General features: G+C 42.9%; 1 protein-coding gene across 7 annotated transcripts in view; it reads right to left on the bottom strand.

Moving 5' to 3' along the window:
• The window catches only part of CREB5 (cAMP responsive element binding protein 5), a 271,299-nt gene that overhangs the window by 175,230 nt on the left and 77,557 nt on the right, over window positions 1-18,512 (bottom strand). For 6 of the 7 annotated variants that reach the window (XM_083468354.1, XM_083468356.1, XM_083468358.1 and 3 more), the window contains exon 5: window positions 17,317-17,438. The exons of the other annotated variant lie outside the window; for it this stretch is intronic. In XM_083468354.1, coding sequence (XP_083324480.1) covers window positions 17,317-17,438 — 122 coding nt within the window. The remainder of the gene's footprint in view (window positions 1-17,316; window positions 17,439-18,512) is intronic. 7 annotated transcript variants of the gene reach the window in all.

The raw sequence follows: 18,512 nt of genomic DNA, 5'->3' as shown, positions 1-18,512 counted from the left end.
ATGCTGACACACCTTAATCAAATACAACTCAGCAGCACTTGCTATGTTACACAGCTGTAAAGCTGGGTCTCGTTATCTTGCTCTGGCCCCTTAAAGACATACACATGGAGTGGAACAATGATGAACCTTTACATTTAAAGAAACCATTCAACAGGAGCTGCCGGCGACTGACCTCAGGAAGGGCAGTTGTGGCGGCAGGGGCTCGGAGGCGCCTCAGGAGCGACACCCGCCGGTGTCTGTGGCGGCCGAAGCGGGGAGCGCCTGGGCAGCTGCACTCCAAAGCAGTTCTGCGCTCTGCTGGGGCGGCCGCTCATTAGCTACACGGTACGAGCCATGGAAAGGTAAATAGCCGCTGCAGCCCCGTCTTCCCTCACGTGGGGAAAAGAACATTTTTACTTGAGTGGTGCTGGCCTGACTTAGCACGACCAATGGCTTTCCCCTTCACCCACACATGCGCACACGCTCTCCAGGGCTGACAGGAATGGTGCGCTTACCTCAGTCCCCCACCCTGCCTTATGAGAGAAATAATAACTGTCAACGCATAAAGCGCTAAGGAAGCAGCATGGGTATATGAGGGAACACCCCCCCCCCAAATCATATTTGGGCAATGTTGGGGTGCTGCAGCAGGTGCCCCCGCTATTGCGTCCAATGGAAGGCAAGAGGCAGAGGGGGCACCAGATTTTGGCGCTGCACAGGGCACCCCTGAAATTTGAGACACTTACAGCTGTGTATCCCATTGCTTTGGTTGAGTGCACAATGTTAAAACAGAACCTACTAAGCTACCATCTATACAGACTTCCAATATACATATATTGGATTAAATCAACCATGCAATGATGACAGCAGAGGAAGACTCGCAGAACTTTCCACAGAAAACATTCCTGGCAATCATTTCTTTTGTGGCATGAACAGGCTTCTTCATTCCATCTCCTGCGTGCAGCTAGTCTTAAATGTAAACATCGCTAACTCTTCTGATGGCTTCCTCAAAAACACAATGGATTAAGTGCTTTTCATCTTTTATCTTAATTTTTGTGACATGAACTCATTAGTGGTGCCCTCTAATTATCGATGGAAATGAATAATGAAAGATGCCTCCTGTTTTCCAGACCCATCAATAACATGCATCCAGGTCCCTTTTTTGTATCTCCACAGATTATCCCCTTTGACATATGCTTTTACATACACGATAGTATACAATGTATACCGGATGTGCCAGTGGCTATGTTAGAACAAAGTTTGAGCAGAGTTTTTGTTGTTGTTGTTGTAAGGCATTCTGGATTAAAGGAAAAAGCAGTATTTTGAAAGGCATGGAGCCCAGTTTCACGAACCATTACATGAGAATGTTAAAATAAATTTTCATATAGGGAAAATACACGCTGCCATGGAAGAATACTGAAAGAGTACATTTCAAGCTTCAAAAAGGAGGACCCATATACTACATGGACTAAAGGTTATTTATTTCACAAACAATCAGCTGCCTGAGATCATCACTCAAGCAGCACTGCACACAAAGCACTCCTTATGTTCCAGTTGAAATTGCAGTAACACAAAATACGTACCGCACAATTAGGGTCATTTACTATATGTTGCACCGGGATAACTGCACAGCATCCTGCTAATTGAAGGCCACTGAGCAGGGGAATTCAACTGGATGGATAGCTTTTTATTTATATTTTGTCTTAATAGTACTGAAGCCATAAAGGGAGCATTTTTTCTCCCTTCTTCTTCCTGAAACTGCCTGTTGTGGAGTTTATAAAACAGGAATTTGGCAGCATGTCAGTGGTGCAAACTGATTTCCTCTTCTAAATGTAATTTTTAAAAGCAAACAAACAAGGTTATGTCTGCTAATGAAGCATTACATGCTACTCTGGAGCTTTCCCCCCTCTTTCTTTTTGGTCGAGCAAACGCAATCTCAATAGAAAACAGTTAATGGCCTTGCAAAGGAATATATTTGCTTCAAAATCATTCAGTAAGTATCTCTGTCCAAATGAAAGCATCACTTTATATTATAGCAACCCCGTATACTTTTGCTCCACAAACGTAATCAGGAATAGAATTTCACCTACAACAAAAATCAGCAGTTTTGCTGAGAAATGTGGGGTACTATATTATGTCAATATTTATTTTTTTAAAAAAACACATAGCTAATTATAGGCTGCCATCAGCAACTTCAGTATAATATTGTACTTAATTGATTAAAGTTTACTTAGATATACATGATTATATCCTCCAAATGTTGTTGGACTACCAGTCTATGTTGCCAATGGCCAGAGATCATCTGATTTTTCATCCCTACTCTAAGGATTCATTTTGGCATAACATGGTGTGTCCCATTGGCATATCCATCAGTTCAGTCAACAGATTCTCACTGGAATTCTAAAAACTCATTGGCCTATGTCTGTGGACCAATAGAGGTTTGATGGAATGCCCACAAAGGATCCATCACACTCTGACCTTTTGAATTCCACCAGCTCATAAAAAAGCTGTGTTCACCAGCCAACTATAAATATGAAATATCACAAGTTACATATCCATATCTTTAGCAACAGTATCATTTCACTTTCCTCATAGCAAACTGTGAACCGAATCCCAATGCAGTGTAGATCTCTCTTGCTTCGGTTAAGATTAAAAGAACTGGCTTTTTTTCCCTTTCACATAGTTAATCCTGTGTAATTCAGTCAATGTTCGAGACAGTATTCTTACATTTAAGTTTTTCATCATAAATATAGTTTCTTAACAGATTCTTTTTTCATGCTGTTTGTGAATTGAAAACTCTGGGGTACAAATTTTCCAAATACAAATAAATAGTAAACATGGCTAATGCTCCTGAAGAGCAGCTGACCTACCCAGACCATTACATTATGCTGATTTTTCTGTTACTATAACTCCTACAGAGGTATCCACACTCAAGACCAGTCGGGAGATTTATAGCATTGCTTCCAAACGACTATGGACATGAATCTCTCACCTTGCATGGTTTTACATGCCAGTATCAATATGAAACATGCTTTCCTAAATTATGGTTATTGCCAGATCTGCTCTGAAGACATGCACAGGAAATGCACCTTTATTGTAGCCAAATGTATAAAGGTCCAGAGTTGTTTTAAAAGATGCTTCCTTCAAAATTTGCAACTCGGATTTAAAATATCCAGAGCTGGTTGGCCTTGGAGGGGTAATTAGAATGTTGTGTATGCAAATCAAAGCTGGTGGATCAAAAATATGTGGGGGAGGGTGAAACTTACAAAAAATAAGAATCTTGCAAGTATGTGAAGAAAAATTAAATGGCATCTATTACCATCATTTAAAAAAAAAATATATAGCATCCAAGTCTTTGAATTGCCCTCTTTTCAATTGAAAAAGGAAAAGTACAGAAAGTAAGTTCCGTTTTTAAATGAAGTCTTTTGCCACTTTTTTTTTTTAAAAAAAAGCTTATTAGTTTCTCTACACACAAATGTTCTCAAAATAGCTTAACCTTGAATGGCTTAAGAGGGGGAACTTTTTTGAGTGATAATAATTTAATCCTGGCGGTAGCACAGTATTGATGCATGCATTTTCCCCTTGAGCAATTGTCTAAATCATACACAAGAGAGTGTTTGTTTTTAAAGGCAATATAGATATTTTGCTCAGCTTCGTTTTAGCGATTGCCCACTTCCAGGAGGGCATCCTGTCACTGCAAGATTGAAGTGGATGGATGCCAGAACAGAGGAGGAATGCTAATACTGTCCTTCTTCACACTGATAGTTCCTCCAGTTCTAGTTAATAATTATGCCCCTTCATTGTGCGCTATAATCTTTTAAAGATTACAACGCTCCTTTGGGAACAAGCCAAGAACCAGGGGAAATTCTCTCAAGGAAAACTGATAACCGTCTCCCTATCTGCTCTGAAAAGGCTTTTCTGCAAGGAATTCCGCCCTAACCCTTCTCCTGCCAAATTCAAGAGAGCTGAGTCAGGGCACTGGCATGAGTCAGGGACAGTGTTTTGATGGACCAAATGAGCTCAAATGTTGCTCACCTCTGCTATAAGTAAGTGTTGTGGGCTTTGCTGACTATATGAAATAATGCAAGGCAGCAGAGGTGTAGCATGGGGGTGGGCAGCAGGGGCCACTGCTGCGGGCACACATTCAGAAGGGCGCAACTGGGCTGCCGCGAGACTGGGGGGAAAGGTGGCTTTTTATTCTGGTTCTGCAACACAGAGTGCACCTCTCTTGGTCAACTGGATTGGCTGCGAGTGGAGAGCGGGTTTGCTGGGGCGGAGCCCCTTCTGTATGCCCTTGAAATAAATAAATTAAGGTCTTATGAATATAATAAAGGTTCGTAAACGTACCAAGCAAACACGTACATAGATGTATAGGCCAAATGTCTGAAGCTGCACAGGAGAGCAGCCATGGAGCCATTGTTACTCCCAGGCTGACCAGGTGTTTTCTCTGCAAGGTCAAATGGTGGAGCCTCCCCATTGTCTTCTCCTTCGCAAATCCTGTCTTAAGGGTATGTCTGTGTATGAATAGGGTGAGCCTGTGACTTGGCTCAGGAACTAAGTACTTATCATTACAAAAGACTGGCCAGGCTCCCCAAGGTATCAATCCAGTAAATATTAACAGGTAACTTGCCAGACAGGAGGTAAACAACCCACTCAGATTATGAGGTAAACAACCCACTCAGATTTCTGCTTTAGCCCGCCCTCTCTGTGATCTAGGTATGATGTATCTGGGGGTGGTCTTTGACTCCAAGGTGGGCAATTTAAAATTTCTATATAAGGGTGGACACACCTGGGTTCTGGGTCCTCCTCCTTCTCCTGTGTGTGAAGGGGGCACCCTGTTGCAACAGTTCAATAAAGATCAGGCTTACAAACTGCTTTGCTTCTCAATATTCTCTGGTTGGCCTCTGTTTTTTCCTCCGACCGATGGAGAACCTACAAGGACTCTATAAGGGCTCTTGTGTCCCCCCATAAGGGAATAAGGGCAGATTTTCGTTTATTACACCCTCCTCCTTCGACACCTCTGAACAGTGCACCATAAGCTTCTCGTGCCATGGCTGCCGCTGTGCAGGCCATATTGTTGCTGCTCTAGGAGGCCCCCAGCTCCCTCCTGCTCCAGGCCCACCGCAGATTCCTTTTTGTTGTTGTTGTTAAATCATTTTTATTAATTTTCCAATAAAAAACATCCAATTAACATATCAAGTCATAATCCAATTAAAATAAAAAAACTAAAATAAAAAAGGCCAAATTATCATCCAAATTATAATTATTAATTTTTCAGGACTTCCCATAGCCTGGACTTTGAAGCATATCTCCAAATCTCAATCCTGCCTCTCCTCATTGTTTCCATATTTTCCACATCTCGATTTTAACATTTCTTTGTCTTTGGCTCTGTGATTCTCAATCATGTCAGACATCATATATCCTTTCATCCATCGAATACAGCTTTATTTGCCTATATATCTTTTTTCAACTGTCTTTTTGCCAGCCTACGGAGATTCCTGTGGGTGCACTACAGGTGAGTTGTGGTGCCAAGCCTCTTTTATACCTTGCCCTGGGTGCTGGATACAGACGCTATGCAACAGCAGGTAAAAGGTAAAGGTAAAGGACCCCTGGATGGTTAAGTCCAGTCAAAGGCGACTCTGAGGTTGTGGCGCTCATCTCACTTTCAGGCCGAGGGAGCCGGCATTTGTCCACAGACAGCTTTCCAGGTCATGTGGCCACCATGACTAAACTGCTTCTGGTGCAACAGGACACTGTGATGGAAGCCAAGGCACACGAAAATGCCGTTTACCTTCCCGCCACACCAGTACCTATTTATCTACTGGTGTGCTTTCGAACTGGCGTGCTTTCGAACTGCTAGGTTGGCAGGAGCTGGGACTGAGCAATGGGAGCTCACCCTGTCGCGGGGATTAGAACCGCCGACCTTCTGATCACTGGCCCAAGGGGCTCAGTGGTTTAGACCACAGCGCCACCTACGTCCCACGGGGCAGAGGACACAGGGCAGGACTGGAGAGGCTGCAGGTTGCAGCAGTTTGGACTCCTTAGGAGCATATACAAATTCACCCTATTTTCTGATAATAGCTAAGGTGTATATGAAGTAACAAACGTTAGAGGGATCAGTTGTTTTCTTATGGAACAGTCTTTTTTTAAAAAAACAGCAACAATAACCAGTATATTAATTTCCACACACATGTCTTGCAGTGCTTGGAGAGGCCACGAAAAGGGCATTCTTTCACTAAAGCAACATAAAGGGCTTAAGCCGGGATGATCAGTATCCCATTGTTAGCTGCCACTAATACCTAACATATCAAATCTAGATCCCCTACTTTACTAGGGGACTGTTCCTGCTTTAGTGGATTTATGCCTCCTATATTGTTTCTGTTTTCTTTTCCTTTGACCTTGAGGCACAAATTAAGGGCCTGCACTGTGGGATTAACTCTTGTAGTTACTCGCTGTATATGTCCTCATCAACAACAGCATTTCTTTTGCAGAAAGGAAACATGCCTTTTGGGAATAGGAAGCAAGGCCCAATTGCAAAAGCCCCGGATATCCTGAGGGAGGCTTAGAATAGATTGGGGCAGCCTGTATAAAGTGAAACAAATCCAGTTGACACAGCAACCGGAATCCTCTGTCCTTCTCCATTCGTTTAAGCAGCAAGTAGATTTATAAGTAAATAATAATGCCATGGCTGCAACCCTAAACTTATTAAAGCCCCTTGAATTCAGAAAGATTTACTTCTTAGTAAGCATACAGAGGGTTGTGCCGCACATCACACAGAGTGCTGCACTGAGAGGCTGGCAAAATAATTCAAAGGAGACGAAAAGAAATTCGTCAATGGTAATTTTTAAAAAAGATCTCTGAGCAATCAGTTCATTTGGGCCACGATCCTAAACACAATTGCATGGGAGGAAGTCCTGTTGATCTCACTGGAGCTTACCTCTGAGTAAACATATATAGGAACTGAACTGTTAGCGATAGATTTACCTGCTTGTTAACATCAGGCAGGAATCTTCGCTGCAGTTTTTTGGGCACCTGCTAAAAACACATCGAATCATAGAACTGTAGAGTTGGAATGGCCCCAAGCGTCATTAATTAATTCAAAACCCTGTAATGCAGTACAGTGGTACCTCAGGTTACATACGCTTCAGGTTACATATTCTGCTAACCCAGAAATAGTGCTTCAGGTTAAGAACTTTGCTTCAGGTTGAGAACAGAAATTGTGCTCCGGTGGTGCGGCGGCAGCAGGAGGCCCCATTGGCTAAAGTGGTGCTTCAGGTTAAGAACAGTTTCAGGTTAAGTACGGACCTCCGGAACGAATTAAGTACTTAACCCGAGGTACCACTGTAATCCTGTTCACAGCTGCTATTAATAATAATAATAATAATAATAATAATAATAATAATAATATCCCTACCTGGACTCAAACCACCAACCTTCTGGGTAACAGCCAGATGCACTAATCCAGTGTGCCTTATTTATTTATTTATTTGTTGAATTTATATACCGCCCTATACCTGGAGGTCTCAGGGCGGTTCACAGAAAAGATCACAATATATAAAATCAAAATATGAACAATAACCCAAAAACATCCCCCCCAAAAAGAGCCACATTTTAAAAGGGTATAGGATTACTTTTAGCGTTAATGTTAACTAATTTACTTGTGTTCAACTGATAATCTTAATATATTTTTTTCTAAATGTCTTACAGGAGGTTTTATTACAGTCAAGTGGTATATACTGTGCATTTTGTTAGAGAAATAAATAGAGCGTCACGTCAAATACGACTCAATGTGGATCTCATTTGAAAAGCAAATGAAACTGATTCCTGAAGTATAAGGAAAGAGTAGAGATGGGTGAGAAATGCAATCAAGTTCACATTTAAGGGAGAACCTACCAAATTTGAACTTTCTGAAACAATATTCGAACCAAAACATAGGGAATCATTCAAAATTAACACTTTTCTGAATTCTGCAGTTCTCCAGCCTAGTAATGTGTACAAAAATGGATATGCTGCAGTAATGTATGCGCAGAAATGCATTCCTATAATAGTGAAAATAACATACATATATTGTGTAAAATGCTTTGCGAAGAATGTGTATTATTAGGCAACATTACGTACAAAAACTGCCATAAAACTTAGGGGACAAGCTGTACTGCCAAGATGATTAAGGTTTTAAATGACAATTTTAGGTTATATTTTAGTGATCAAGATTTAATATATATTTTTAACTGCTGCTATATCTGAATTGTCTCTGTTATACCCAATTGCAATCCAGTGTATTCCTGTTGTGTTTTATGATTTTTCTGATAATATAAGTGAGCCGGAACCGGTCTGTGACCGTAATAATAAAATTCATTACATACAAAAATATTTTTATACTAAAAAATAGTCATACTGAAATGCTGATGAATTTTTGAAACCCCACCCCCACTGCGAAATGCTTCAAAAATAAGAAGACATGGATTTAAGAATGGAAAAGCGAGGAACTGGGAGAAATGGGCAGGTTCATCCATCCCAAGGAAGGGAAGGAAGCCAACGATTTGAAGGATTCCAGCAACCTTTGCAGTATTTTACTAACCACCTGGCTGAAAATGACTACCTTATGCTGAGCAATCGCCATTCCTCTGCTTTCTGAAGCCTTTATCGGTGTTTCCTGTTGCTGGCTTTTTTTGGCTCCAGCTTTGGAATTCCCACTAAATAAAGATGGCTATAGCCATAATAGGCTTAGCCAGGCTGGCTTTTTATTTCCTCCTTCGCCAATTCCCATTCACAACACTTCTAAGATTAACGTCTCCCGCCCCACACAAATGATACCACTTAAGCACATAAATAGTTCACAAACAAGGGTGGAAGGATGAACGGAAGAGGAGGGGGAGGGTGGGAAAGGGGAGCTCTGGGAGCGGGGAGCACAGAACACTGTCCTACATGACTAAAAACAGACTCCCCATATTAATGCAAAATCAGCATATGGTTCTAATAGGCTTTCCAGGGTGATTTATCAGGTATGATTAAGTCCTCAACCTGCATGTCTGTCTCCATAAATAAGGCAGAAGTGCACCTTGCACTAAAATGTATCAGCAGTGTCCTATTACCCACCCAGGTTACAGCTCGGCTGGGGAAAGAGAAGAGTTTGTGTTTAATAGACAAAAGAGGGCATTGAAAGAAGGCTGTCAAGATTTAGGAGCCTTATCTTAGCAGTATCTTAGTAAAAAGCTATTGCAATAAAGGCTGTTCCTTAGGCCTGTGCCAACCATAAAGCACTAGCATGTCAATTTTTAAAAAGTTATGCTTTAAAAAAACCACAATCAAAATTCCCTAATCTAGAAATTAGTTGCAGGTGCTGGGGCTTTGCCCGAAATCTCCCTCAATCACACTGTTGCAGGGAGCACACAAATATGCGTTCCATTGATACATGCCTCCTTCCACTTCCATAGTTATTTGGCTAACAAAGCAAAGCTGCTATGAAACATGGCTTTTGGAAGGGCAAAGTTATCGGTATAATTATATAACTTAGTCACCTGGTGACACTGGATTTATAAACAAGGACAGCATCTTAAAAAGCAGAGATATCACCTTGCCAACAAAGGCCTGTATAGTTAAAGCTATGGTTTTCCCAGTAGTGATGTATGGAAGTGAGAGCTGGACCATAAAGAAGGCTGATCGCCGAAGAATGGATGCTTTTGAATTATGGTGCTAGAGGACTCTTGAGAGTCCCATGGACTGCAAGAAGATCAAACCTATCCATTCTGAAGGAAATCAGCCCTGAGTGCTCACTGGAAGGACATCATGAAGCTGAGGCTCCAATACTTTGGCCACCTCATGAGAAGACCCTGATGCTGGGAAAGATGGAGGGCACAAGGAGAAGGGGACGACAGAGGACGAGATGGTTGGACAGTGTTCTCGAAGCTACCACCATGAGTTTGACCAAACTGCGGGAGGCAGTGGAAGACAGGAGTGCCTGGCGCACCCTGGTCCATGGGGTCACGAAGAGTCGGACATGACTAAATGACTAAACAACAACAAGGAATCAGGAGTTTCCTGTGCCTTCTCTGCTTTTCTCAGAGAAAGTAATTGTCTAGCCAGAGGTGGAGGAAACTGCTCGGACGCCTAGGGCAGTGTGCCCAGGGGCAGTGTGAGCCCCCATATGAGTGAGGCACACCACAGGGCCTCCTCCCACTCAGCCACCCTCAGTTGGGGGGGGAGGCAACTGGCAGACCATTTGGGCAGTGGGGAGCCTGCGCATGCCCAAGCCACTGTGTCTCTCCCAGGAGAGAACTGGGCAAAAACAAACAAGATGAATTTTAACAGGGAGAAATGTAAAGTATTGCACTTGGGCAAAAAAAATGAGAGGCACAAATACAAGATGGGTGACACCTGGCTTGAGAGCAGTACATGTGAAAAGGATCTAGGAGTCTTGGTTGACCGCAAACTTGACATGAGCCAACAGTGTGACGTGGCAGCTAAAAAAGCCAATGCAATTCTGGGCTGCATCAATAGGAGTATAGCATCTAGATCAAGGGAAGTAATAGTGCCACTGTATTCTGCTCTGGTCAGACCTCACCTGGAGTACTGTGTCCAGTTCTGGGCACCACAGTTCAAGAAGGACACTGACAAACTGGAACGTGTCCAGAGGAGGGCAACAAAAATGGTCAAAGGCCTGGAAACGATGCCTTATGAGGAACGGCTAAGGGAGCTGGGCATGTTTAGCCTGGAGAAGAGGAGGTTAAGGGGTGATATGATAGCCATGTTCAAATATATAAAAGGATGTCACATAGAGGAGGGAGAAAGGTTGTTTTCTGCTGCTCCAGAGAAGCGGACACGGAGCAATGGATCCAAACTACAAGAAAGAAGATTCCACCTAAACATTAGGAAGAACTTCCTGACAGTAAGAGCTGTTTGACAGTGGAATTTGCTGCCAAGGAGTGTGGTGGAGTCTCCTCCTTTGGAGGTCTTTAAGCAGAGGCTTGACAACCATATGTCAGGAGTGCTCTGATGGTGTTTCCTGCTTGGCAGGGGGTTGGACTTGATGGCCCTTGTGGTCACTTCCAACTCTATGATTCTATGAGAGATGCGTGGCTTGGGCGTGTTGCCCTCAGTGGTGACACCCGGGGCAGCCCGCACCCACCACACTCCCCTTCCTCCGCCCCTGTGTCTAGCTTACTCTAAGTGCCCCATGATAGTAAGCACACAGCTCTGTTCTGTTTCAGCCTCCTTACAGACATCCATAGCTGTATTGATGAGAAATGTTCTCCAAATGCTCCTCATTGATCACCTCTGTAATAGGCAGGTTCTAGGCAGCTGCACTGGAATTACTGCAGATTCCTTGATGACCAGCATTGCAGGGAGAGTGAATCCTAAACGGTTTGCCTAAGTGTCTGAAATCTTAAAAACGACCTTCTATTGATGTATTTTGAGAGGTTCCAAATTACAGTGCATAACAAATCATACAGCAAAATGCCACCACAGCACAGTTTTTGAAAGATGGCTATTAACTCCTAATGCCTCGTGCTAAATCAATAGTCAATAACGCCAATGACCCTAACATATACAGCCGGAGCATTTTTTTCTCTTTAAGGCAGCTTCAGCTTAGAAGCTCTATGAACGTAATACATTCATCATCCCCCTTCCTCATTTTTATCACAACAGTCCATTTTTCTAATCACTTATTAATGGTTTGTCAGTCTCCAGAATCTCTCAGGAAAGAGTGGCACTGTGTCTGCTCTCTCCAAAAGATATTTCAAATTACTGTTTGTTCCTCCCTTATAAGAATTTGAAATTTTCTATCTGGCCCATAAATGTGATAATCAGCATTTTAAAGTCATCCAGACAGAACTAGCAACTAATGGGCAACTGTTAGCACCACAGCCTTATAAGGAGATATTAGAGTATTTCTGGTTCCGGAATTCTTAACAGTGAATCATTATCTAACAAAAACCACAAGTTAGAAGTGAAATCTACCCCCCCCCCCACACACACTCCTATCACTTTCACTGGCATGACTCACAGTCTTCTGGAACAAGCGTGTATGTACTAATTGGCAAAGCAGAATGGAATTGTACGTTCATACAAAGTCTGACAACATTCGACAAGGGTGCTTCCAGAATGAGGTTTCCTAAAGCTCAGCGACAGCCACAAGCGTTACAGAATATCTCGCAATCCAGATGGCACACTGGGAAGAGCCACCAAAATCTCAGTGGGTGGCAATGCTTGAATATAACAAGATATCTTCTCCTGCATTTCCTGATTAATTCAAATGCACTGACTAAGCCATTTGGGGGGACAGGGCAAAACTGCTGTTGGGAAACATAAACCCCTGAAACTTGTTTGCATAGAATCAGACTGGAGTGGAGAGGACTGCTACTAGTGTTGCGCCGAGGCAGAAATGAGATGTGATACTATTCAAGCAAACAGCTATCACATGGAGTTTCTTATAGTAAATAGCAGTTGCAGGCTCCCACCCGGTCCTGAATGCGACCATGATGGAGGTAAAGTTTAAAGCCCTCCCCTGCCCATATCATAGTCTCCTGAGTACAATAGTCACAATAATTCCCAGATCAGTGTGCACAATCTCCAAGGGAGTCTAGCAATAGGAAGCAGTGGCAATAAGGTTCCTTGCCATGGTGTGGAGGAATGAACAAATGCTATTTCATTCTCAATCCTTGCTATTTATTATTTACTGCTGCTGCTGCTGTCACCGTCACCATCTGACACATCTAACAACTTGTAAATTACTGTGCGATATATTTCAAAGACACACCTAGCTCTCATTGTATGTGCACACACACACACACACACCCAAACACACACACTACATCAAACAGAGTACCTTATACAGTTCCTGGTTGGACGCCACTCACACTTTCTTTCTGTCACATATAGATGCAGGTGAGGTTTAATACCCCGATGTTTCAACAGAGCCAGTCCAGTTGTTTTGTAGCAAAGGGAGTACTGCTCGCCCCAGCCTTGACTTTATTCTCTTAGACCTCCATTCATTGCCCTGGAGTCAATTTGCCAGCAGTTCTTCTCCAGCAGCAGGAAAGGTCATGTGCTTGCAAATATAACCTATGACAAATGCTTGGGATACTTTATGCTCAGACCAGTGTAAACCTAAAACCTGTTGCTTGAGGCTTAGATGATAACCTGATCTGCCGTCACTGTCTACCTTGCTGCGAGGGACAGCCCAGTCTGAGTGACACATTCTGTTCAAAGTGCAGCCATCAGTTACAGGCTGTGGTCACAAAGGGATGCCAGGCGGCCTTCGTTTTATATGATCAAACACAATTTGCTATAGTTTTAATTTTCTTGATAGTCAGTAAACTAGAATCTGGGGCAAGGAACTAGGAACTATGCCCCCCAAATGCAACTATTTTTCATCTATGAGTATGAGCTCCCCATCTGTGAGGGGAGTATTCTCCCAACTGGTGCTGTCCAAATTCCCATCAGTCAAAGCTAGAAAAGCCACGCTAGCAGAGGATGATGGGAGTTGTAGTAAAAAAACAGCTGGATGGCACCAGGCTGGGGAAGGCAGTTGCAGCATGCGCTTGTTTGTCCCATTTCTCCCCTTAGTTGTTATCAATGCCTCCACTTTTCCTCCCCTCTCTTTGTGATCCCTCTGCTGAACATTTCTACTGTAAGCTCCTGGAGGAAAGGCTGTGTAAAGCAGCCTTTCTCAACCTGTGGGTCTGCAGATGTTGTTGGACTACAACTCCCATCACCCCTAGCTAGCAAGGCCAGAGCTCAGGGATGATGGGAGTTGTAGTCCAACAACATCTGCGGACCCACAGGTTGAGAACCGCCAGTGCAAAGTGTTGTGTACAACGCCCAACATTCCTATGAGTACAGTGGTACCTCAGGTTACATACGCTTCAGGTTTACATACGCTTCAGGTTACAGACTCCGCAAACCCAGAAATAGTGCTTCAGGTTAAGATCTTTGCTTCAAGATGAGAACAGAAATCGTGCTCCATCGGCGCGGTGGCAGCAGGAGGCCCCATAAAGTGGTGCTTCAGGTTAAGAACAGTTTCAGGTTAAGAACGGACCTGCAGAACGAATTAAGTACTTAACCCAAGGTACCACTGTATTGACTATTATGGCTGATGGGAACTGGAGTCCAACCACATCTGGAGGAGCATCGGTGCCCCATCCCTTCTATAAATGGTGAATGATCAAAATAAACACTGAAATTGAACTGGTTCATTCATGTGCACATAATTCTTGATTTGACTTGTTGCTCGCAAGTATTTACCTGGCAAAATAGGTTCACATCATAATTGGAAGCCAGGGGCCACAATAAAATAAAATACTTGCATTCTACACAAACTGCTACATGCAATTTGGCACATGTAGTAGAATGGTCCAGCAGGATACCATAGTCGATGGTATCCTTTCCCACCAGGTCAGTTCCTTCATCCAATCTAAAACCATGCATGAGTGAAATTTCATGAGCATATGTAGCATTGAATAACAGACCAATCAGAGTGGAGGGTGCTAGCAGTGGCAGAACTGGGTAATACGGTGCCCTGTGCAAAGGCCAAAATTTGGTTCCCAGCGCCTTCGTGCTGCCTTCCCAAAGCAGGGTAAGCAGGTGCTGGGGTTTGGGAAAGTGGTTCAAGGGCTTTGGTGTTAAAGAAGGACAGAATTTTTTTTTATGTATGCAACAACAGCAGCAAGAATACTTATCGCAAAATATTGGAAGACACAAGATTTGCCCACACTGGAAGAATGGCAGGCGCAACTGATAGACTACATGGAGTTGGCTGAGATGACTGGCAGAATCCGAGACCTGGGAGAAGAGGCGGCGGAAGAAGACTGGAAGAAGTTTAAAGACTATTTACAAAAATATTATAAGTTGTATGAGTGTTAAGAAGGTGCACGAAAGGAAATAACATGGCATCAGCAGTTTAGATGAGAAATATATGAGAATAAGTGGAATGATAAAGATGAAATTTGAAGTAATGTTATGTCTAAACTAAGCAGTTAAGTATTTGATGAAAACACTTAAAATTTGAGGCATAATATATGAGAATTAGAAAATAAGAACTGAAATAAGGTAATAAATTGCGGCTTATAACTTTTTTATGGAGAACGCAGGAAAGGGAGATGTGAGGAAGTCCAGATAGTTATGAAAAAACAATGTATGAACGGTTGTGACCTTTTTTTATATTCTATGTTTATGTTTTTGTTTATTTATGTTTTCTTTGTTCGTTACTTATTGGTGATGGTGTTTTATATGTTTGGTGATTTTCTTTTGTTAAAAACTTGCAATAAAATATTTTTAAAAAAACAACAACAAGGGCTTTGGCAGGGTCCTAGAGCCCTCCCACCTCCTTCCCAATGCTGGGAAAATGTTAACTAGGCTTTGGGAAGGAGGAAGGAAGACTCAAGACCCTGTCAGAGCCTCGAACCTTCTTCTGAAAGCCTAGCACACTGGCTCACACAGCCCAAATCTGCCAAGGGACACAAGACTTTGGGGTAAAGCAGAAAGTAGAACCATATGAAAGCACATGGCATCTTATGATGGAATCCTACGCCCCTGAGCTGTACCATCACTGAGGTTTTTAGAAAGCCACTTCTCTTCCCTTCAACACTTCTCAGGCACATATGAAAAAATCTGAATCACTCTAGGCATAACCCAACATAAACTGTAAAGCAATATCAGAAGGTCTTCTGCAATCCATGTCAAGGGACATTGAACTAGGAAACATCTACAGCATAACAATATCAGGCATGACCCACACCCCAGCTGTCACCTGGGACAAAACTTGTCATTCCTCCCCATCGCCAACCCAGGAAATGATTTGGATGATAACGTGGCAAAGGATCTCTGCGGCCTTAAAGAAGGTGGCTAATTACCCCACAGGAAGTGCTCAGATTTTGTGGCTGGAAGGGGCAGGCTGCAGGCAGCTGCTGCTGCAAAAATCACCAGTCAATTCCCTGCTGCTCTCCTCCTCTTCCATTTCTCCAGCAGAATGCCTGTTGCATTTCCTCCGCAGGCTCGAAAGAGCAGAAGCGATTCCTACTCTCTACCCCAAAAGGCTCACTTACCTGGAAGGAGAGATGCAGGCAGGTGGGATCCAACCCACAGGCAAACCCTTTCCCAACACTGGCAGCTTCCTTCCAATCCAGATGTTTAGAAAGCTTGTATGAATTTAACATTGTTTTAACTTTCTGCATGTTTTAAATGGCAGTTGTCATTTTGTTAGTGACAACTTTATTGTTTTATCTTTTTTTGTAAACCACTTTGAGGGTTTTGCTGCAATCAGGTGGTATATAAATTTTATGAAAGAAATAAACAATCCCATTACAGACTAGCAAAGCACTGGCATAGTGTCCAATGGATGAATACTATAGATTGTAGTAAAAATTAAAACAATAAAAGATGCTAATAGACACAATCCTTTTCAAACAATACAGGCAATTTTACCGTGCTTATAAAGGAGAATTCTCTCTCCTTCATGTAAATTTGATTTAGAATTAATTTGAATACATCAGCGGCATCTACAACCTATTTTTGACTGCAAATTGGCAAAGATAGAAACAAAACCACAGGATATAACACAAGGTGGAATGGTCTCCCTTGGGAGGTTATGGACTCTCTGTTTAAGGTTTTTAAGCAGAGGCTGGATGGTCCTCTGCCATGGATGCTTTAGCTGAGATTCCTGCATTGCAGGGGGTTGGACCAAATGACCCTTAGGATCTCTTCTAACTCTACAATTCTATGATTCTAAGGTATATTAAAAGGGCAAAAATCATGAACTTTCCTTATCCGTAAGCCCACCACAGATAGGTTTTAGAAAGTTCAGAGATTTAGGGTACAGTCCCACATACTGGAAGTGTGTGTGTGTGTGTGTGTGTGTGTGTGTGTATTCTGGGTTCTCCCCGTCACTGTAAACTTGGTTCAATTTGCACAGCACTGCCCCTTCCTGTGCACCCCCCAAAAAACTGCTCTAGAGGGCCCCACAACCCTATGGAACATATTTTGAGCGTGCCCAGGGGGCAGCAGGGGAGAGAGAGGTGAGTGAAACTCCATTGCTGAGCTGAACCACAGCATTTGATACGACCCCTCTGTCCTTTTGTGAAATGCCCTTGTTTTAAGTGTGGCCCTCCTCTTCAAACCTTTGTAAATGTCTGCTCCTTCAGTAGCTTCATCACAGGTTGTCTCCTCAGTTTTAGCAGTTCATGCAAGCTAGAAAACATGTCACAATCTACAGTGCCACCTAGTTTCCAGTCTAAAAGGTTGTGTGTGTGTCCTTCCCCCTCAGTCATGTCATAGTGTTCTCTCTGCTTTCACACAGCATATCGGAAGGGGTGGGGGGCATGTTTCCATACTACAAAGTCATACCCTTTTATTGTTCTCTTCTTCTTGTGCCTTTCTAAACTCATGCTCTAAGGAACAGTCTATATCATTGAAGAGTCCCACGTCATCACAGTTCTTTAGGAACCGGGTTGGTGTCGGAGTTTGGTCTGAGGAGAAATATCAAAAGGAACTGCAGTGGGTATTTTTTGCAGTTAAGAACAAGGTATTATAACATAATATATTTCAGCATATTAATATAACAAGTTGCAAAACCAACGTAGAGAAGCCATTGTTATTTTGTGGACATTGTACCAGAGGCAACTCCCATAAAGTGTTTGTTTTTTAAAGGTTTTTAAAAGTATAAGACAAACAGATCTATTTGCATATATATATATAGAGCGCTTCCCCAAATCCCTAAACTAAAATAAGCAAGGAGGCTATCCTTAAAAGATGGCGAAGAAAGCTGTATCCTTTATTTTTGTTTCTATTTCTTAATATGTTTGTTCAGGTGTTACAAAGATGGAAACAAACACATAAGCGAAGGGAGCACTGTTTATGAGCCTGTTAAACCCACCCTTCTCCACCCGTTTCTACTGTCTTCTTCTAATGGAAGACAACTGTCTGAAATGCAGAAACTTCTGCACTAATGGAAAATCAGGAAGCGTCCACAAGTTTAGGAGGCTTCCCCCTTCAGGCAGACAGAAGCTAGAAGCAGTGGTGGTTGGTGACCCCATTGGGGCTGGTAGGCAGGGAAGCCAAGAGCAATCATGACCCATGACAGGCAAAGCCAACTAATTCACCATCCTCTTCTCTGCTCATTTCTACAAGGAGAAAACTGAGACTAAGGAGGCAGAAGCAGACAAGGCAGGTCCACCCACTGGACTTGTAAGTACGTACGAAGGCCGGGGGTGGGGTGGGGGGCTTGGAAGAATCAGTGCTAAGGCTGAGGCAGTGTCCTATTTGTCCTAATGAACCGGCCTCCATAGGTTGGAAGGCAACGTAAGTGGCAGGGAAGGATGAGGTGGAGCTAGACACTCTACACCAGCCTTTCTCAACTTTGGGTCCCCATATGTTGGGGACCCAAACTCCCATCATCCCTAGCTAGCAGGATCAATGGTCAGGGATGATGGGAGTTGTAGTCCAACAACATCTGGGGATCCAAGGTTGAGAAAGGCTGTTCTACATACTTTCTGCACACACACTCATATGTTTACTCATCTCTCTCTCTCTCTCTCTCTCTC

This window comes from Podarcis liolepis (assembly GCF_965112155.1).
Source record: "Podarcis liolepis genome assembly, chromosome: 12".
NCBI lineage: Eukaryota > Metazoa > Chordata > Lepidosauria > Squamata > Lacertidae > Podarcis > Podarcis liolepis.
The sequence above is the reverse complement of the archived record's forward strand: the minus strand, read 5'-3'. Positions and strand labels throughout refer to the sequence as shown.